A 22,968-nucleotide genomic window follows, 5' to 3' on the forward strand; every position below is an offset into this window, starting at 1 on the left:
GTGTATGTATGTGAAAATGTACCACTAATAGTGATATTAACCCATTTAGGCCTAGAATTATTGAATGCTTTAACCAGTGAAAAATAGCAGATATACAAGCTCACAGCGCGGCACCGAGTGCCACGCTGCGAGCTTGTAGATCTGCTATTTTTGAAAAAATCATGAAAATGTGTGCAAATCTTTGAATATATGTATTTTCAAAGCAACGTTTGTAACTCAAATTTTGCTTCTGGGTGGTCCCTGGAACTAAATATTTTGAGATGGGGGTCCATGGCCAAATAAATATAACTTTTCACATGAAAAGGTTTGAGAACCACTCACATAGTCTCTCAAGAACAGACTAACTGAGCTCCAGTTAAGTGAAAAGTACCTTTTCTTTGATGATGGCTAGCCAGATTGCTGACATAGAAACATAGGTTTTTTAAAAAAAAATACCGTAGAAGGATTCAAAAGACACTTATAAAATCGGGTCAAAATTCTAATTTTCATGATTTTTCAAAAATAGCAGATCTACAAGCTCGCAGCGCGGTGCCGCGCTGTGAGCTTGTTTATCTGCTATTTTTCAATAGTTAAAGCATAAAATAATGATACACAAAATGTGTACCCGTTCTGAATGGGTTAACAATGACAAAACGTGTGTCTCTAGTGGAGGAGGACACGGAGGAGAGCTCTCGGTCGGGGAGGGACTCGGTGTCCACGGTGGCTGACCTGACCCCGCTGGCCGGCGGGGACAAGCCGCTGGTCAACGGCACCAACCGCACCAAAGAGGACAAGAAGAAGGACAAGGGAGGAGGAGGAGGAGGAGGAGGGAAGGAGAAGAAGAAACAGCAGGACGGAGGAGGGAAGGACAAGGAGAAGGACAAGGAGAAGGACAGGAGCAAAGCCAAGAAGGGCATGCTGAAAGGACTGGGAGAAATGTTCAGGTGAGGAAACTATGAGCCTGCATTGATCATGGAGTTTTTGAGCGGTGGTAAACCGCTCCTATACGTGGCTGTGTGTGTGTCTGTAGCCTTTTTCCTCAGCGTTTTGCCATAGTAAAATGTGTGTACGTAGCATCATGTTTGTCTAGTGATGTCATATGTCGTATGTCTGTAGCCTTTTTCCTCAGCGTTCTGCCATGGCAAAACGTGTGTGTGTAGCATAGCCTGTACATCCTAGACTCAAATCCTAGTCTGAAGACGTTATGCAAGCACGACCACCGCTCACTTCACATTGGGTGTGATTTTTATTTTTTGATCATGGCTGATCTAAAAACACTTGACACCCACCTGTTAGGCCTTCAGGAAGCTTTGTCTATAGAACAGGGATTCTCAAATTGGGTGCCTGCCGTGAACCGTGATGCAAGTCCAATGGGGCCTCAGAATTCTTTCATCATATTTGGAATTTATCAATATAAACGACGTTGTGAGCTTGTAGATCTTCTATTTTTGGTGATTGTTCCCCCCTGACTAGGGATGCTGGGGTTTAAGAGGTTAAATGGCAAATATCAAAGTTTTGTTAAGTCTGTCCTACAGATACAGATAGTCTCTCAGATTTTCCTTGTGACATACTGTATCTTTGGGGGAAAGATTTATAATATTTGACATAAATGTACGGTCCTGTAAAGTAACAATGTAATTCAGGGTACTGTGGATTCAAATGTTATTTACAGGGGTGTCATGAGCCAAAAATATATGAGAACCACTGCTATAGAGCACCGTCTGTCTCCCCCTCTGAACTTTGCAAATGGGGCTTAAGTCAGCCGTTTTGCTCGGTAGTCCCTGCCCTATACTGGCCCCATTGTGTTCAACATTGTGAAAGTTTGCAATAACTTCCTGGTATAGAGTAAGACGTACAAATTGACCTGTATTAAGAATTGCCCTAACTTGACTTCAGGCAAGATTTTGTTCAGTATAGCGAGCTTTGCAAACGCCATAGTCAGCGTGAGCATTCACTTTACACACGGAGATCCGTTTGCTTCTGGTAAGGGTGTGTGTGTTCGATTAGCGCAGCACTTTGGAATCACAGCGGATTAGGTGCTGGAAGTGTGTGTTTGTGTTAGGGTACGGAGCTCCAAGTGCCTGGAAAGCTCTGGGGCTCGTTCAATAAGGTGAAACTGCTGATATCCACAGATCCATATGTACTCTGTGAGCCAGAAGCTAACGTGGCCTCAGGTAAGCAGCAACGGGAAATGTTCGATACAAGTAAGAACATTGCGGATGCTCAGATCCTGTAGGATACTCTCTGTGCTGTCTCGGGGCGAGGCGAGGGCTTTATACGGTGCGTTCGATAAAGGTAAAGCTGTCCAAGTTACACAGGTCGATGTTGTAATGCAAACAGTTGACACAACTGCATGTGTGAGGTTTGTACACCGTGGTTCCGTATAGGCTCAGTAGGTGGAGAATTTGTGCTGACTCTGCCGCGGTTCGGATTTCCAACCCCCGTTGAAGCTCAGTTGGTAGAGCAGTAATGGCTCTATCACTTTCAGAGTTAGGGTTTCTATTTGAACTGACATCAATAACAACAGTGGAGAGTTCCAACTTCACCCATATTAACCCATTTAGGCCTAGAATTAGAAGGATTCAAAAGACACTTATAGAATCAGGTCAAAATTCTAATGTTCACGACTTTTCAAAAATAGCAGATCTACGAGCTCGCAGCGCGGCACTCTGGTGCCGCGCTGTGAGCTTGTATATCTGCTATTTTTCAATAGTTAAAGCATAAAATAATGATACACAAAATGTGTACCCGTTCTAAATGGGTTAACCACTTAAACCCCAGTAGTCTCCGAGAACTAGAGTTTAGTTACGACTGTCTACAGCACCGAATCTGTAAAAGTAAATACAAGTTCGCAATGCGTCACAACATGAGATCAGCTATTCGATCTTGTATATCTGCTACTTTTGGTGCTTTTGTGTGATGCTGTAGTATGATCAAGTAGGGCATTAATTTACGATTTATATAAATAGGTTTCTGCCTGACAACAATGATATGGATTCTGGGGTTCAAATTCAAGAATTGAAGTTAACTTCAATTCTGTGTCCTGAATACAAAGTAAAAAGAAAGCCTTGCTTGTTAGTCAGCTTTAAGCTTAGCTTGCTGTCTATAACCAGTAGTTACTAATGTGAGAACAAAGATGATAAGCCCACTGGGAGAAATGATCTCTTGCACTTTCTCTCTCCCCCTGACCCTACCCTTAGCTGATATCCTTCTAAAGTGCTTGATGGTAGCTAACGTAGTTAGCCTAGGCTAACTACATGATAATATTGAGCAGTGAACCAGCCGGCCCTATGTGTCCAAGGGATTTGGCTTGTCTCCTAGCAACGTTGGAGCGTTCAGATGAAACGGTCGACTGTATCAGTGGTTCTCAAAGTGGGGTCAAAATCGGTTGAACCACTTTAAACCTATAATATACATAGAATATTTGAAAATAGTTGGAAAACTGTTGGCTCGGGGGGTCCTTGACATGAACGTTTTTGAGATCCACTTGAGATCTATCTCAGTTGATAAGTCCATGCACTGTCAGTAAAGGTCCTGAAAGTTAAATCAACAATGAGAGGGTTATATGAAGGGTTATACTCGTAGAAGTATCACTGCAAGGATTAAGGAGTTACATCAGCTTCAGCTAGTGTTTGCAGAAAGGCCCCTCGTCGCGCTCAGAGAATATGTCTCTTTGGTTAAACACAACAGCTCACCAAATGGCATACGTGTTCGTGTGTGTAAAAGCTAAACTGAGCCGCTCTTGCATTGGGGCCATTAGAGCTGCGGAGGGAATGAAGGAAAAATGAAGCCTCCAGCGAGCGGCCCTCCCTCGCTCCGCAATAGGACGTGTAAAAAAGCCTTAATTAGGCTGGGAGACAACTCCACTCTCTCTACTATCCAATGTTATTTCTCTCTAAACACGCTCAGCCCCTTCCACCTGCCTCGCGAAGCTCATGCAAGACAAACTACGACTAGAAACTATATGTCTCGCACGCGCTCGCGCACACTCCTACAGTACGTACGTACATACATATCGTCACAGTCGGGTAGAAACCTTGTATCTCCAAGTTTCAAATTTGTACTTACTTTTTCGTAAAGTGAAGCCCTGCTGCATCATACAAGACTAGTGAAAATAGCAGATCTACAAGCACACAACGCCTCGCAGTGCAAGGCGTTGTGTGCTTATAGATCGGCTATTTTCAAAATGATAAAAATGATATATGCAAAACAACATACAATAAGGTTTCCACTCGACAACAATGCTATTCATACAGTTACCCACCTGCCCCACGAGCTATAGAAATGTCTAACCTCTCTCATTACCATTGGCTCTTTGGGGGGGTCAGGACTTTTTGACCCCACACGTCCCCCTGATTGGCCGTGGCTCCCCGACCACGGGAGGGGGAGGGAGGGGAGGGGGGGTGGACAATAATACATCTATACATCATATTAGGTAAAGTGGCCGTGACAGGGAGGGAGGAACAGCCACTGTAGTCTGAGAGAGCAGAGTAATGAGGTCCGTGGGGAGGAGAGGAGAGGGGGATGAAGGGCGGAGAGAGAGAGAGAGAGAGAATTAGGGGAAGGGAGGAAGAGAAAGAGAGGAAGGAAGGGAGCGAAGCCTATTCACATTCAGCTGTGATTGTGCAACTGTATTGAAGGCTGCGTGATATGAGAGCTGAATACACAGCAGCTCAACCGCCCTCACGTTGCCAACACGCACGCGTGCCGCGCGCGCACACACACAGACTCTCTCTATATATATTGGTTTTTTAGTTTAGTTTAGTTTATTTCAGTCAGTTTTTGTGGAATCATACAAATATTTCATGATAAATACAAAGAAGAAGAAAAACATATATACCACTGGCACATTTCTGACCAAAAAGGTATAGGCTGAAGCCATAGCTTATTATGCCTACCCTTTTATAAAAACAGATATAACATGAAAAAATGTCAAGAGAGAGAGAAAAACAGTCACTGAAAACAAAAAAATCAAACCTCGGTTCGAAGTGGAGCGGTGAATCTGAGCAGCTATACCCTGTGTGTGTTGCTAAAGGCCTAAACTGTAAACTGTAAACTGTGCCTGTGAGTGAGTGGTGAGTGTGCCTGGCCTGCACAAAACAGCGCCCCTCCTTTAACTAGTGTGTTGTGTGTGGCCACTCAAGGTATTGCCAGGCAACGGACACGGCCAGCCACCCAGCCACCCACCCAGCCACCCAGCCACCCACCCAGGGACATACCCACGGACATACCTGTCTATTGGGAGCGCTTTCACCGCTCCAAAAAGAACAGAAACAAAGAAAAGAAAAGGAAGCAAGGACTAGACAAGAGTCTTGTGCAATATTGTTAAATCCGTCCTGATGAAGATCTGATAGACCGAAACATTGACGACGCGATAAGAATACAGCGAAGCCTTTTAAAGCATCACCAGTGTGCAGACTCTAGCCTATTTTCTTTTGTGATGCCGCTGCTTGTCTTGCACCTGGGCCGCGGATGTGCGTGCACTACCTTCCTCTTGTGCAATATTGTCATGATCAACATAACATTCATGCCAATAAAGAAATTTGAAAAGGACCCTTTTCACAGCAGACTGTGGAGGATGGCGACGAAGACAATTGTGGTTGTGTTTGACTTCCTGGCGTTCCTGTGTGTGTGCGTGCGTGCGTGCGTGCGCGTGTGTGTGTGTGCCTGCCAGCGTGGGCAGCTCTTGTACCGTTGACTTCATGATGGCACACAGTTTAACATCTAAATGAAACACAGACCCAGAGGTCGTGTTTCTATCTTCAGCTGCGCTTAGCCATCTGTGACACGACAAAATGTCCGCTGTAAAGATGGTCCTTGGGAACATACAGTACAGACACACTCAGAGAGAGATGTGTCAGAGGAAGAGGAAAATTGGTAAGGTGACATGAGAGACTAGAGCCAGACCCATATATCAGCTGTTATTTGACTCTTTGGACGATATTGGTAACAGCAATTATGCAGCCAACGTGTCCCGTTTTTGGAGCTGTGTGAAGCACAGGCTCCCTATACATGGCCGTGTGGGTCTGTGTGTCTGTGTGTGTGTCTGTGTGTATGTAGCCTGAACTTCCTAAACTTCGGCACGCTACTAGTCCCACAGTTTTGCCACCACACACTCGCGCCATATGTCAAATCGACAGGCTTACTCGGGAATCGTGGGCTAGTAACTTGCTAAGAGAAAGGTTCAATAGTTTAATTGATATTAATTTATTAGTGAATTAATTTTCCCCATTGACTTATAATGGGAATCGCAAAAACTCACATTCAATTATTTGTCTCTCGCAAACCATAGGGGCTAGAGTTTCAAGACTTGGAGAGGAGGTTCATAATGATTTCAAGGATTAAATAAAAAATAATTGTGTCATTTGGCCGCATGGTGGCGCCATAACACCCCACTTTACGTTTTGGCCTGTAACTCTTGAACCGTAGGTCGGAAAATTAAAAATATTTTTCCCTGGATTCCTTGGGTCATGACGCATCTCCCCATATAGGCCACGCCCATTTGCGCCATGATAGATTTTCCGCCATCTTGAATTTTCTCCAAAACACACTTTTTGCTCCTTTTCCTACATATTTTCTTCAAATGTCACAAAAATCGGTACACATGATCCACACACACACACACACACACACACACACACACACACACACACACACACACACACACACACACACACACAGCTCCACTTCACACGGGTGTGATTTTTTTAACCACTTTCAATCCGATTTTCATTTCCAAAAAAATGAAAGGAATTGCAGATCTACAAGCTCACACACAACGCAACGGGATGCTTTGTGAGCCGCTAGATCTGCTATTTTCTTTTAATCTTCTATATTTGAAAATGTTTTCAAGTTGATGAGAATTTACTTTCACGAAAAACAAAATATCTGTGAAAACAATGGTAATCGTTGGGATGGCTCCAAAATCGGGAGCGGCATCCGACCCAAAACACCTGGCATGGGTCGGGGTTCTATGAGACGTTATGGAATGAGAGAGAGAGCATCGGTGGCTTAAGACAGTGGTTCTCAAAGTGGATTCCAGGGACTCTGTGGGTTCTTTTATGGGGGTCTAAATTGACCCATACAAGTCTGTAACTCTGACAGTGTACACATGCAGCTAAATGAACCCTAACGGGTCCATTTGGTTCCTTTTGTACACTGTCAGAGTTAAGGGGAGACCTTGAAATTTGAAAGTTTGAGAAACACTGACTTAAGAAAGGTAGAAGGTGGAGGGAGAGAGAGAGAGGAAGGTCAGTGCAGGAGCAAGTAGACCAGGGGTAGAGAGAGAGAAGCAGAGGAATAGCCTGTTAAGACTGGGAACGAATCCGTTTCACTCTAGATTTTAACCACTTTAACCATTATGTTATGCTTTAACTATTGAAAAAATATGTTCACCCGATTCTATAAATGTCTTCTAAATCCTTCTAAGGTTTTTGAGAAACACATGTCAGTGGTTCTCAAAATATTTCATGTCAATGACCCATAGAATTATATGTATTTGGCCGCCGACCCCCATCTCGTAATATTGTGTATCAGGGATAGGAACCAGAAGCAAATATTTGAGTTCCGAAATGTTCACTTTTAAAAAAAAGAAAATGTTCACAATTCTTCAAAAATAGCAGATCTACAAGCTCGCAGCGCGGCACTCGGTGCCGCGCTGTGAGCTTGTATATCTGCTATTTTTCACTGGTTAAAGCATAACATAATGGTTAAAGTAGGTCTTAATGGGATAGAGCAGGGAAAGAGCAAAGAAAGAGAGAAGGAGAGAGAGAGAAAGGATAATGAGAATGAACGACACGCACTCTTTGCTGGCCTTGGCCGCCTGGCAGATGCTGGTGCTGTGGAGCTGCATGCCATGCCATGCGATGCGTGGCCCCCAGGTTGTTTTGGCTCTGGGGCCCTATGGGGAAAAGACCTGTGGAGATCAACACTATGCAGATGGGTTCACTGTGCTGACTTGAACGCTCTATTAACATGGAGGGGATGGGGGATGCGGGGGGGGGGGGGGGGGGGGGGGAGAGGAGGGAGAGGAGGGTGGTGGGAGGGCAGGAGAAGAGGCAGGGATACACTTTGGAATAATTAAAGGAACACACACAGTTTACAGTTTAGGCATTTAGCAGAAGCTTTTAATCCAAAGCGACTTACGACAAGCAGGTAATACATCACTATAATAAGCAAGATAATATGTCAGTACATTAACAACAATATAACAAATGCATAGGAAAACAATAACTTAGGTAGACCAATAGACCGTGCACCTAATCAGTAAAAAAATTCTAAAACCTAAAAATTCTATCTAGCTTCATGTATGGTCATTGAGGGAAGGGGGAGTGTTACAGTAGTGCTATGGGTTTAGGTGGAGTCTGAAGAAGTGAGTCTTCAGTCCATGGTGGAAGTTAGGGAGTGAGTCTGTAGTTCTACTGTAAGTGCGACAGGGAGTTTATTCCACAGTTTGGGGGCCAGGAGGGCACATTGTCTAGGACGAGTGGATTTTTGTCCTGGGGTTTTTAGCGAGGGTTCTGTCAGCATCCCTGTGTTGGCTGATCTGAGTGCACGGGTGGGGTTGTAGGGGTTGATCAGGTTTTGGAGGTATGGAGGAGCCATACCTTTGGCTGCTTTGAAGATCAGCATCAGTGTTTTGTATTCAGTGCGGGCCGCAACCGGGAGCCAGTGGAGGGAGCGGAGAAGAGGGGAGACATGTGAGAATTTTGTCTGGTTGGACCAGTCGTGCCGTGGCATTTTGGATCAGTTGGAGAGGTTTAAGTGCACATGCTGGGAGGCCAGTGAGGAGAGAGTTACAATAGTCAAGTTTTGATATGACTGATGTCTGGATGAGGAGCTGGGCTGACTCCTGACACACACACACACACACATACACACACACACACACACACACACACACACACACACACACACACACACACACACACACACACACACACACACACACACACACACACACTCTCACACTCGCACAGATATGCACTCAATATAAAGCTCTCATTGGAGCTGATAAGATTCACTTACTGGTATGCCTGCTGTCAAAACAGCAGCATTATGGAGTTTGATTGGGTCGATACTGCCCACAGCTCTGACCCGGTCCATTAGAACCCCCTCCCTGTCTGTCTCTGGCTCCCTGCCTCGTGTCACAGACACACACACACACACACACACACATGCACGCACGCACGCACGCACGCACGCACGCACGCACGCACGCACACACGCACACACGCACACATGGACGCACACACATACACATACACACACACACACACACATGCACACACACACATGCACACACACATACGCACACGCACACAGCATTTACTGGAACGAAGCACTGCTGGTTTACGCTTTAGTTTCTGCTGTCGAGCCTTTCCATATTTTTGGGTAAATGAATGCCCTGCTTGATCAAACACAGCTAGCAGATCTTCAAGCTCGTGGATCTTCTAGTTTTGATGCTTTTGTGTGACGCTGTAGTATGATCAAGTAGGGCGTAAATGTACAAATATGGAGATGATAATTTAGTGTGCATAGTGTGCATCCTGTTAGATTCACGTATGTATGTGTGAGTGCATTGTGTGAGATGCAGGGATGTACACAGTTAGCCTGACTGCAAGCGCCAGACTCAATCACACACTTCGTTTTGGGATTGAGTCTGAGCCTGGGGACGGAGATTCTACTTCAGCGGGGGCGGGGTAAAGCCTATTGACGTCACACACACACACACACACACACACACACACACACACACACACACAGCCCTGTGTGTCGCCGACGGCGACGCGGCGTGACATTGCAAAAATACGTTATTTCTCATAACATATTATATGACTGCATGTTTACGTTAGTGCAAAATGGTATTAAAACGTAATGAAACGGCACTATTGTATTGTTTATTAAAAGAATTCGAGTCGAGTCTGACTCCGCCATGACAGTTTTCACGGACCAATCAGAGTCCACTAGCGGCTCACGTGGGCAGAAGAGCACCAATCAGAGTCCACTACGGAATCTCACGTGGGCAGAACAGCTCCGAAGGGAGGGGGCTGGTACCGGACCAGCATACCACGTGCCTCAAGTCTACAGCCCTGATTGCCCCATTCAATGCGCCCGCTCTTCAGGCGCGCTTGAAATAAAATAAAATATCTCCGGGTTCAGTCCACACTACACACCACCCACCAACAGGGGGTGGTGATGTGCGGACTGAAGTATCAGGCTAGTACACAGTACAGTATGTGTGAGTGTGTGCATCCTCCTGTGAGATTCGGGGATGTGTTAAGAGAGCTACCAGAAATATTTACCAGTGTTAGGAGTCAGTTGGTTCCATAGAGGGACATCACGTCAAGAGCCTCCAGTGACTGACTGACTGACTGACTGACTGTGGAGTATGGACACCTACAGTACAGTGTGTGTTCATTAAGGCCTGTGTGCGTGCATGTCTGCCACAGGTCAATCCTCTCATGTCTGGGAGTCCTCTCACTGTCCCAATCAAAGCCTCATTACCATCAGGGCTCTTCAGACCCAGCTGTCTGCCAAGCTGCAACCTCCCCTCCTACCTCTCCATCCTCCTCAATGTGTGTGTGTGTGTGTGTGTGTGTGTGTGTGTGTGTGTGTGTGTGTGTGTGTGTGTGTGTGTGTGTGTGTGTGTGTGTGTGTGTGTGTGTGTGTGTGTGTGTGTGTGTGTGTGTGTGTGTGTGTGTGTGTGTGTGTGTGTCTCTCTCTCTGTCTCTCTCGCACTTATTCTGTTCTGTTCATCTCTCTTTACTTCTCTTTTACTTAACACTCTATCTATATATGTTAATTAATCATTAATAACAGTTATTAATAGTTTTCTGTCCCACCTCTCTCTCTCTCTCTGTCTTGATCTTCCACTCTGATCACCATTGGACTTAAAAACCAGCAGCCAATCTGTTAGGTTGGCACCGGTACAGGACGGGCACTGCCAAGGAAATCGAGGGCTGTGCTAATTTTGAACCAATTTTGTGTGTGCGTGTCCTTATGTCCTTTTTCCTGTGTATGTGTGCGTTTACATGTTTGTGTGATTATTTGTGCACAATACAAGTGGTGCGCATGAATGTGGTTCTGTTCATCCCCCCCCCCCCCCATCCTCCCCAGGCCCCCACCAAGCCTGCATATAATGTAAAAGTGAACAGACAAGCTTCCAAAAGACTCACGCTGTGCAGAGCGGGGTGTGCTGTCCTAGCAGACACTCTGTGTGGGGTGTATTCTTAGCGCCCTGGCCGTCTGTCTTCAGTTATTCTCAGAAACTCACAAGTCACAGTTTTATTGAGCACACAGACTTGTCCTCCGGAGGTTTTTGCTCGTGGCTACAGGGGGATGATTTTAATACTTGACTTCATTCACATTTTGTATGAATGCGGTCTTTAGTTTAAGACATTCACAACATTAACTCTGAAAGTGCAAACGGTGAAACATCAGGCCCTGTTGACCAAAGTCAACCTGGTGTCCCTATTTTTGAGCATGTCATCATAGGCGACTTTAAACAAAAAAATACAGATCTACAAGCTCACAATGCATTGTGATGTGATCATGTGATACGTTGTGAGCTTGTTGATCTGCCATTTTATTTTTGACATGTGCCTTAAGTAGGGATGGGACGATGCACGGTTATCGTGATAAAAACGATAATCGTATTGTGGAGATTTAATTTATCGTGATATCGTCCTCCGTCATGCAATGGGATCAATTCACCTTTTATTTGCCGAGCTGCATATCCGGTACCATTACCGGATAATTGGTAAAAGGTACTTATAATGTACGTACTTGATACAGTTTTCTTTTCACTCTATCAAATGTCTTTGCCAAAAAATAGCCGATCTACAAGCTCACAACGCGTCGCACCGCGACGCGCTGTGAGCTTGTAGATCGGCTATTTTTTGGCAAATGTTCCGCCCCAGCAAAATGGATTTGGATTATCGCGATACTATCATAAATGTATATGCTCACACTAATCGTGATATGGAATTTTCATATTTTCCCATCCCTAGCCTTAAGTGGTTATGGAGCTGTAGGCCTGCTTGAAGTGAGGGCATATGGACTGTGAAATGCTGTTGCTATCATTAATCTGCACATGTAGACCTGTTAGTCTGGTCCACTTCTTCTCTGCAGCAGGTGTTGACTTGCTCTGTTAATTTCCAGGCCCGCTAGCGGCGGGGCTCTAAGGATGCCTGGTATGTCGGTCAGTTGGTCCGTCCTTCCGACACGCTGCGGTCCCAGACAACATTATCCTGAAAACTACCGGCTGGTATTGCAGTGGCGTTCTGGTATCCCACTGGCCTTTCCTTTAGCTCCAGTCACACTCCAGCCAATATTTCCACACCGTCTCAAAATGGAATGGAATGAAAACTTTCTGCACCGATCAAGGGCAAACCCCGCTGATTTAGCTGACCCCTTAACCCATTTAGGGCCTAGAATTATTGAATGCTTTAACCAGTGAAAAATAGCAGATATACAAGCTCACAGCGCACCACCGAGTGCCGCGCTGCGAGCTTGTAGATCTGCTATTTTTGAAAAAGTCGTGAAAAATGCGTGCAAATCTTTGAATATATGTATTTTCAAAGCGAATGTTTTTAACTCAAATTTTGCTTCTGGATGGTCCCTGGAACTAGATATTTTGAGATGGGGGTACCGCGCTGTGAGCTTGTATATCTGCTATTTTTCAATAGTTAAAACATAAAATAATGATACACAAAGTGTACCCGTTCTAAATGGGTTAAATAAAGTCTGACCTATTTCTTAGGTGGAGAAATAGAGCAGGCTAAATCTGCTCTATTTCCCCCAATAATTGACAGTAAAAATGTTTTAATGAAAGCATTTAAAAAAAACTAATTTCCATGGAGAATTGGCATCTTTTGTTGATATGTCCTTGGTGCTGCATTCTAGATTCACTACTGAAATTAAGCTTTGATCAATTATGTGGTCATATAAGACAGAGGAGTTACAATTTTGTATTTATCTTAGTATTTATTTTCCTCCCGCCCCCTATAAATGAATAGTGTTACAGTCAGTTTGGGTAACTTAGTGAGATTGGGGTAAGAGCGCTCGTTTTGTCGTTCACCACACAACCCTAACACCACCTGGATCAATTCACCTTGATAGTCTCTTATCAGCGCACCTGTGTAATTCTGCATATTCACCATGAGATTGCGACAACAGCCATTCACTTGTGTAGTCGCTGACGTCACTCGTTTGCGACACCTCTTTCGTTGTTTATCTATTAGCCCAGCTCAGCTGTGTTTAGCCATTAGCTTAGTATGCCTATGACCGCTTGTTCCGCCCCGCGCCGCACGACGAGCGCTCCTGTTCTCAATTTCACTGAAACTCAAAAAAACTGTGACAGTGATACAAGTACGTAGGTCGGAAGTGACTTATTGTCGGTATCAGCGGTAACATACGCTTAATCCATGTTACAATGTGCTGTAGACCCCTGGGAGATGGATTGCTACTATCACACCTAACATCAGCTCCCAGTACTTGCAGCACAACTTGCTGCACCCAAGCCATGCTACTACTCAAACGCTGAGTTGGCGGTGCCCAGGATCGTACCCATGACCTTGTGGTCCAAAGGCCAGAGCTCTACAGACTGAGTTGCCCGGACAGCAATACGTAGTTAATGTAAAGGTGCATTCACAACAATTAAGAAACAGCAACAATGTGCGTGATTTAGTCTGATTGCGACCGTTTACTATGAGAAACGTCACAGCTTGTCGGCGTCCGTCCGTGTAGACGTGTACACATTTTTACGCTCTATGGGTTTGCCGCTCTGACTAGGGATGGCCAACGGTTAACCGTTACCGGTAAACCGATAAGAAATTGGTTACCGGTAAGCACTAACGGTCAATTTTGACCGATAAAAAAGAAAAGAAAAGGGAAATCAACCCATGCGTCACACCAAAAGCCCCGTACACCAATATCTACGCAACATCAAGTCATCAACCATGCAACTATATATATATACGCGCTGTGGTCACACATTTCTGGGACACCAATATCTATGTAACATCCATGCATTCACGCAACTGGGAGTGTGCGACGCTGCTTGATTTTGGAGTCGGGTACACGCTGACTTGTTCAACAAATGCTCCGTCGTTGATTGGATTTTACAAAACAGACCCCCGTCAGCGCCACATTGAATCCCGTTAAGAAGAGCTTAAAACACAACTTTCTAATGTTACATGTTGACGACGTGAGGAACGCTAAAGTCGTCGTTTAGCCGATTCAACCATTCCAAATGTCATACGATTGAAAGTTATTGCTCTACATGCGAGCATCTCGTTGCTGCTGTTTTTAGGCGAGAGCCAGGGAGTGCACAGCATTTTAGAGAGGCATGGGCTGAAGGGCCTTTTGGTGGACAATTCTGTTGATAAAAGTTAAGGGCTCCAGCCCCCTTTGCTGTATGTGCGCAAGTGCCTGGCGAAATCGCATCACATTACAGATTGATCATTTCAATCCCACGGTTTCTTTGCAAAAACACATTTCTTTTAGAAAACATTTGTATTCTTGTTTCTCCTAGTTTTATTGTTTGTAATGTGTAAATATGGCACTTTATTATGGGGAAAAACGGGTGTATTTTCCTTTTTTTTAAATCGCAAAAATAGCGCATTTTTGAACACATTTCCTTAACGGTTAACGGTTAATTAACTGATAAGGCCTTTCGGTTATCGGTTAAGAAAAAATCTCCATTTGGCCATCCCTAGCTCTGACATCATGCTCTGATGTCACTGTGATGTCAGAGAACCACTCTACCAGAATGGGTTTGCCGCTCTGACATCACGCTCTGGCTTCACTGTGATGTCACACTAACAGAATCCCTTTATGCCCATATATGGAGTTCCCTGATGTCATCAATATTAATGATGCCCTGTTAGAGAGAGATCCCTGTGATGCCAGGGGGAATAAATCCCTTTTATGCCCAAATTGCCCTTATATGGAGATATGGAGATCCCTGTGATGCAAGGGGAACAAATCCCTTTTAAGCCCATATATGGAGATCTCTGATGTCCACAATCCCTGATGTCCACATCCCTGATATCCACATCACTGTGGCGCGACCTCTCCCTTTAGGGCGAGGTCGCTTGTCGCCCCGAGGCGTCTTACTAGTATGCTGTACTTATACTGACACATTCAATTTAAAAGAACGACAGATGTAGACTAAACAATGTGGGCACGGCTGCTTTGTTCAGTGACACTGTCTCGTTTTGACCTGTAGAAGTTGTGGCCAAAACGCCAACTTTGAAACCCTGTCTGTGACCGCTAGCCTGGTCCAAAGGAAACGAACAGAGCGAAATACGTATTCGGTGGGGATTTCTCAGCCAAGTCGGCTGCAGGAAACCCTGAATCCACGGTGACGTGACGAGAAGAGATGGGTTTTCATAGTCAGTCAGTCACCACTCGCACAGTGACTGCTCTTTAGCATGATGTGTGCACTGCTGCAGAGTGCAGACCATAGACTTGTTTTCACTTCCATCCCCGCTAAAAGGATTAGCGGCCGCCGCACCGCTCCATTCCCTTGAATTATCATCTGAGTCCTTGACATTTTGAAGTAGTTCTCCCTAACTGCATAACTTGCATAAGTCGGTTTTTATCGGTGGCTCAGGGGCTCCTATATAAGCGAGGGACAAGAAGACGCAGGGCCTGACTGTGACCAGAATATTAAACGTATTAAATGTCCTTGTACCGTGGCTGATGCTGCTCTTTCCTCTCCAAAGTTTTCCCATCAAATCATAAATCTTGGCGTGATGGAGCCAGTGTGTGTGTGTGTGTGTGAGTGGGGGGACTTCTGTATCCTCATGTTTGTGTTTCAGCTTGTGTGTGTGTGTGTGTGTGTGTGTGTACACCAGGGACGTCTCCATCGTGCGTGTGTGTGTGTCAGTGTGAGTTGGGCTCTTCCAGGTGGTTCTTTAATGAAAGTTAGTGGCATGAAGAGACAAAGTGTCAGCTGTCGGTGTGCGTGATAGATAGCACTGCTGCTAGCATTAACGCTGCATGGATATCAGTCGGAAGAGGCTGGCGACGTCCTCCTTCGGAGACGTTGTCTGTTAGATTAATCAGGTAATGGGCCGCCCCCCCCCCCACCCCCATCTTTCTCTCTCTCTCTCTCTCTCTCTCTGCTCAATCCTGATGCTGCAGTTCTTTCACCTATTGCTCGCTCTCTCTCTCTCTCTCTCCCTCCCTCTCCCTCTCTTGCGGCATCCGTATCTGCGAAGGCAGTTTGTTTGTGGTGTCTTTATCTTCCCGTCCATTGTTCATTGACTTGTTTTCCCTTTCTCTCCCCGTCTCATTTGCATTTGCTCTTACACTTCATTTATGTCCGTTGCTTTCTTTCTTTCACATTATTATTCTCCACTCTTTCTTTCAGCCTCTCTCTCTCTCTCTCTCTCAATTTCTTGACTTTTGTTTGGTTTTTCCATCTATCTTTCTCCTTCTCCCTTTTCTGTTCTCGCACTTCATCTGACTCATTACACACGCACACACCTACACCTTCGTGTGTTCCATTGCATGTCTTTTCAGCTCGCGCAGATACTCTCAGCGGGCCAATTTCCCTGTGAATGAGCGAGGAGGCTCATTGTGGAAGCGAGCCCCGGTGCGAAAGTCATTTCATCAGCGGCGAGCCGCTTTATACAGAGTCAATCACCCTGAAATATCTCTCCAATAGCTCCCATTTTGTTAAGCACCACTCCCCCACCGCCATGAATATAATTTCTCTGATGGGCCCGCCGCGCGTACTTCTTTTTTCTCGTTCCCGTGCCGAACACCGGAGTTAGTCAGAGTTAAATTGGATTTGAACTCTTAGAAGCTGATTTGAAATGGAAGCTTTGAGAGATGGGGGGTGTTTGAGTGTCTGTCTGATTCCAGAGTGCTAACTGTCTTTTTTCTTTTTGCAGTGATTGCAATGTAAGGGTGGGTATTATCAGTTCATCACAGGTGAATTAAAGTGCATTTATTCTGTAGACTTCACACTTAGTTTAAATTATTTAGGCAGTTTATAGTTTTGTGGAGCTACAGTGTAATTAATCGTGAGTTACCATGAAGCTCTCAGAAAATAATTGCCTCCAGGCTAGGGCAGTGTGACTGCTAGTCTCTGGACTGTCAGGGAAAGTCAATGAGTAATAAGTAAGAGCATCACACCAGAGCAGCAACGTGCTATACCGAGGTTGGGGAATGAAACTAGCTTGATTAACCCACTTGAAGCTGTTGTAAGTGATGTGTTATTTGTTAAAGTAAGTGCTAATAGCTCTGTATTCTCATAGTAATCATACATAAACAGAAAATACATACCAAAGGCTCCTGTTACTGAACACACACATAGTTATAGCTATCTAATAACTTTGTGAACTTTAACTTTTTAACAAAACAATTATGTTTTAACACAAACATATAATATGCATCCCTATACTTTCCTTTCTTTTCAAATCTTTTTATTCAATTTTCAAATGAGCAAAGCCCAGAGGCGGGTAAACAATCTCAAAAAGATGGATACATCACATGTAGAAAAACAGAGTACATTATTATGAGAGTGAATAAAACCCATCCCCTCCCCCACCCTCAATCCCCAGGACGGTTGAACTGTCAAAACAAAGTAAGTAAATAATCAAAACAATAAAGCAGAATAAATAATCAAAGCTTGCTGCGTATTGGGTTGGTCAAACAGGTAAGCGCCACACTACACCGTTTGAGTATTATGATAGAACATCATAAAAGGGCTCCAGGTTTTATAACATTTCTTTTCAGAGCCGGCAATTGAGAACCTCAACATTTCCAATTCCAGACAGGACATTATAGCGCGAAGCCACAGGTTGAGCACAGGCGGGGCAGCATCCTTCCACTTAAGCAAAATGGCGCGCCTAGCGATCAATAAAGCAAAGTCGACCATAAGACTTTCCGTCCGTGTTAGAGGAAGGCCCTCGCTTCCAACTGTACCAAACAGAGCTAATAAGGGGTCTGGGTCTATGTCACAATGTAAAATGTTGGATAGCGTGCTGAATACACCCTCCCAGAACGGCTGTAGCCGTGGGCACGTCCAGTATTGATGTATAAGTGTGGCCTCATTGTTACATTTATCACAGCTAGAACTTACGTCGGGATATATGCTTGCAAGTCTGGCTTTAGAAATGTGGGCCCTATGAACTATCTTGAACTGTATTAAACAGTGACGGGCACAGAGGGAAGATTTGTGTATAGAAGAAAAAATTGAGTCCCACTTTTCCTCCGATAATGTGAGCCCTAGATCCCGCTCCCAGTCAGCTCTTATCCTATCCAACGGCGCGGATCTCAGATTAGAGATGGTGTCATATAGGATTGATATAGCGCCTTTTGTTGTCGGATCAAAAGATAAAAAGGTATCTAGCATCCCTATACTTTCCAGTGATTACATATGGGGGAAGTCTAATTCTGACAGTTGCTACAGTCATAAAATCACTCCCAAGGAAACTCAGTGTGTGTTTGAAGTAGACACTAGTGCTTTCTAGGTAATGATCTAGGCACTTAAAGATGAATACACAATGCATTTCAATACTTTAATACTTTCCAGTGATTAGATAGAGGGAGAGTGGAATTCTGACAGTTGCTGCTGTCATAAAGTCACTCCCAGTTAAACACACTGTGTTTGAGCTCGACACTAGTGCCTTTTAGGTTCTGATCTAGGGACTAAAGCTGGCCATACACTAGCCGATAATCGGGCCCGACTGAATCGGGTAGAATTAAACACTACAGGATCATTTTTTCAGATTATTTTACCAGATAATCTAAACGGACTCAGACTAGCCGTTTTGAACAGTCGGGCGCTCCGCACGCTACAGGATTCTATCCCGATTGAGTCGGGCTCGCACACAGCAATAATAAATAATATAATGAATACAAGATGCCACGGGGGGTGTTCTGAGAGCTGTGCTTTGCAACACGCACGCACACGCACATACAAACACATGACGTTATCCACTGACTCAACACACAACACCGCCTCACGCAACGAAAAAAAAAAAGCTTCAATATGGAAGTTGTGTCCTATTTTGACGATATGAGATCACTTTGACACGTTTCATGTACATCCAACTCTGACATCCCCTCTCTCTCCTGCGCTAAAGCACCGCTCCGTCCTTGTCATGGTGCCTGATTTATGATTAGTCGTATGACTGTGTAGCGCACCCAGAACAAGATCTCCAAGACCAAACTGTGTCTGTCCCGTGCCACGTTGTAAGCTTGTAGATCAGGATGGGCGTGTACTTCTTTTACTCATAGAGATGGGATTTATGGTCCTTTGAAGTGAACCGGATCTCTGGGATCCGTTCCTTTCAAAGAGCCGTTCAAAAGACTGGCTCATTAGTTACTTTGTAGATTTTGATTATAATTACAAATAACTTCAACCCTATATACATTTATTTCTGCCATATATAGGTAGGCCTACATACCTGCCATTTGTTGCATTGTGAGCTTGTAGATCGGCTATTTTCAAAAGATTTTTCTACATTTTATTCATTGGAAAATCTGTGAAACAGGACATTCTGCCTACTTTCTACTATTGGTAGGTCTACTCTGTAGGCTACATTAATTAAATGTTGAATGATACCAATACGTTTGTACTTTTACTCAAGTATATTAGCATTCCAAAAACCTCTACTTGTGGCAGAGTATTTCCACATTGATTGCAGTAGGCTATTTTCCCACCACTGTTCATTAGAAAGGAACGGCTCCCTACTGCGAACCGGATCCCATCGTTCATTTCAAAGAGCCGTTCAAAATACTCGATTCGTTCGCGAACGTCCCACCTACTTGCAAGGGATGTGTGCTGGTCGCTGGTCTTCTGTTTGTTTGATATGCGCTGCCGTTGAGTTTTAATTTAAATCCCAATCATTCATGATACAACCTGATGGACGGACGGACGCTATGAAAAGTGTGTCTGTGTGCGGGCGCGCGCGTGCGTGCGTGCGTGCGTGCGTGCGTGCGTGCGTGCGTGCGTGCGTGTGTGCGTGTGTGTGTGTGTGTGTGTGTGTGTGTGTGTGTGTGTGTGTGTGTGTGTGTGTGTGTGTGTGAGAGAGAGGCAGAGGCCGGGAGAGGTGGAGAGAAAAAAAAAAAGAGATGGATCTGTCACTCAGTCAGATGTATGCTCAGAGACTTGCGTCTATCAGCGGCTGCTGTACTATTTTTTCTCAGTCCCCTGCTGCCCTTCCAGTCTTCCAGACAAGTACTGATCCAGGAAAATATCAAACATGTTTGAAAAGAGTCGGGCTACCCCCGATCGTCCTCCGAGCCACTCGGCTGGGCACCGAGTGGATCTGTGAGACCTCACGCTAGACGACGTTCATGCCCGATTGTCGGGCCCGTTTCAGTCGGTGGCAGCCCGATTGTCGGGGGGGTAATTAAATAGCCCGATTATCGGCTAGTGTGCGGCCAGCTTAAGATGAACAATGAATTGCAGTACTTTAATACATTCCAGTGATTAGATAGTGGATAATGAATAAAGTGAAGAATACATAGACTATTTAAATGCTTAAACGTTTGACAATGAAGGTCTATTATTTCTACAATTGCAACAAAACATGATACTGATTTACTGTTCATGTTCACATCATGTTAGAATATACTTTATGCAAGCTCACAACATGATTTCGTCACCGTTTTCGGGCATGCTTATAATGAAGAAATACAATGGAAACAAGCCATCAAGGCTTTTTTGTGTTTTAACATAATTGTGCTTGCTGTACTGTTAATCGTTTTCTTTGCACTATATTTACGTGACCACTGTGTTGTTTGTTGTTTAGGGTTCAGGCCATTTACTCTGATCATGGACTATGTCTGTTACTCTGGATAAGGGCGCCTGCTAAATGCCTAAATTGTAACAGGGCACGTCTTGTTCTTAAAAGGTTATTCCTGTGTTTTTGTCCAGGTTTGGGAAGCATCGTAAAGACGAACGTCCGGGCGACAAAATGGAGCGTAAAGGTTCCAGCAAGTGGACAGCGGCAGACACCCAGGCCTCCGACGAAGAAACCCAGAGGATGAGGCTGGAACAAGAGAGGTAAAGAGTAAAGCAGGGGTCTTCAACGTTTTCACAAGGACCCCTTAGTTGAGAGAGATGAAGCAGGGACCCCCCACAACCTGTTCATAGATATAGTTTCATTGTTTGACAGCACCATCAACAGTGTATTTTGGATTCATGTTAATGTGTGTTTTCAGATATTTAACCACTTGAATGGTCAATACTTAATAAACTTGACCTTTCACTGTACTTAGTCTGCTCTTTTCCCCCTCCAAAGCTCTTTGCCAAAAATAGCAGCTGCGAGGCGTTGTGAGCCTGTAGATCTGCTATTTTTGGCTAAAGTTCTCCGAATATGGACGCTAGGGTTCAAGTGGTTAATATAATAAAGGGGGGAAAAAAATAGTTCCTATCACACAAAGATTTGGAGGACCCCCTGTAGTAACTCTGAGGACCCCCTAGGGTTTCCGGACTCCCTGTTGAAGACCCTTGGAGTAAAGACTGCTGTTCAAAGGCTACAAATTAGCACTCAATCAAACTCTAGTAAGATTTGTTTTTGGCTGGTACAGTTAATGTGTTGTCTGTGGTTCTGGCCAGTGAGTGTGGTCAGTTTTTATCTTGGCGTCTGTCAACATCCACCAGAGACTCCGAAGAGTACACTCTTTGTGCTCTATTCACCGTTAAATGAATACTTAGGAATGTTTTACTGCACACTGTTAACAACTCATTTTGGCTACCCAGGAGTTGATGTGGCAGCAGAAACTCTGAAGCCACTCTTGACATGTTGTATGTTGGTCAGTGAAGCCTTCGTGAAAGCTGAGTGATGGAGCGAGTCAATCCTGGGGTTGGTTTTTATTGTTATTGGGTAAAAGCCCGCTAGCCAAACGCAAGAGAGTTACTGCAAACTTCAACACAGTCACCCTGGCCCTCCCCTCTCCCTCTGTCTTTCTCTCTCTCCGTCTCTCCGTCTCTCCCTCCCTTCTCCCTGCTTCCATCTGTCTCTCTACTCCAACCAAGTGAAATGTCAGGCGGGCACGGTGCCAGTCGTTTGGGGTTAGCGCTTTATAAATGCCAAGGCCATTATACAGCCATAGCTCCAGCTAATTAACCCATTTAGGCCTAGAATTATTGAATGCTTTAACCAGTGAAAAATAGCAGATATACAAGCTCACAGCGCGGCACCGAGTGCCGCGCTGCGAGCTTGTAGATCTGCTATTTTTGAAAAAGTCGTGAAAATGTGTGCAAATCTTTGAATATATGTATTTTCAAAGCGAACTTTTCTAACTCAAATTTTGCTTCTGGGTGGTCCCTGGAACTAAATGTTTTGAGATGGGGGTCCGTGGCAAAATAAATATCATTTTGGGGGTCCTTCACATGAAAAGGTTTGAGAACCACTGACATAGTAGTCTCTCAAGAACAGACTAACTGAGCTCCAGTTGAGTGAAAAGGACCTTTTCTTTGACGATGGCTGGCCAGATTGCTGACACAGAAACATGGGTTTTTCGAAAAACCTTAGAAGGATTCAAAAGACACTTATAGAATCGGGTCAAAATTCGAATTTTCACAATTTTTCAAAAATAGCAGATCTACAAGCTCGCAGCGCGGCACTCGGTGCCGCGCTGTGAGCTTGTATATCTGCTGTTTTTCAATAGTTAAAGCATAAAATAATGATACACAATAATGTGTACCACCCGTTCTAGATGGGTTAATTCCCCAGCTCTGGATGTTCGGGGCAGGAGTCATTAATGGCATTACGCCCCGCAGTCGCTCGTTAGGGGCAAATTTGGATTGTAATTCTCTGGTCGGGTTTTGCGGAGCAGTTAGCCCAATAACATGATAATGGCCTAGTCTTTAATTATAATTGGGATAAGGTGAATGAAAATGTCACGGCGCGGGGATTCGGTTACTTCGTTAGATTCCTTTTCTTAAGTTCACTGTCACTTTTAATGGCAACTGCTTGCTAATAAGACAAACTGATTTATCGGACGTTATTCGGT

The 22,968-nt window shown here is 44.6% G+C and overlaps 1 protein-coding gene across 3 annotated transcripts in view; it reads left to right on the forward strand.

Annotated features, from left to right (window-relative positions):
* LOC308286036 (partitioning defective 3 homolog) overlaps positions 1–22,968 on the forward strand; it is a 430,195-nt gene that overhangs the window by 300,669 nt on the left and 106,558 nt on the right. For all 3 annotated transcript variants that reach the window (XM_080726998.1, XM_080727000.1, XM_080726999.1), the window contains 2 exons: positions 647–923; positions 20,885–21,013. In XM_080726998.1, the coding sequence (XP_080583124.1) occupies positions 647–923; positions 20,885–21,013 (406 nt within the window). The remainder of the gene's footprint in view (positions 1–646; positions 924–20,884; positions 21,014–22,968) is intronic.

Source organism: Nannobrachium achirus, assembly GCF_963921795.1.
Source record: "Nannobrachium achirus genome assembly, chromosome: 5".
Taxonomy (NCBI): domain Eukaryota; kingdom Metazoa; phylum Chordata; class Actinopteri; order Myctophiformes; family Myctophidae; genus Nannobrachium; species Nannobrachium achirus.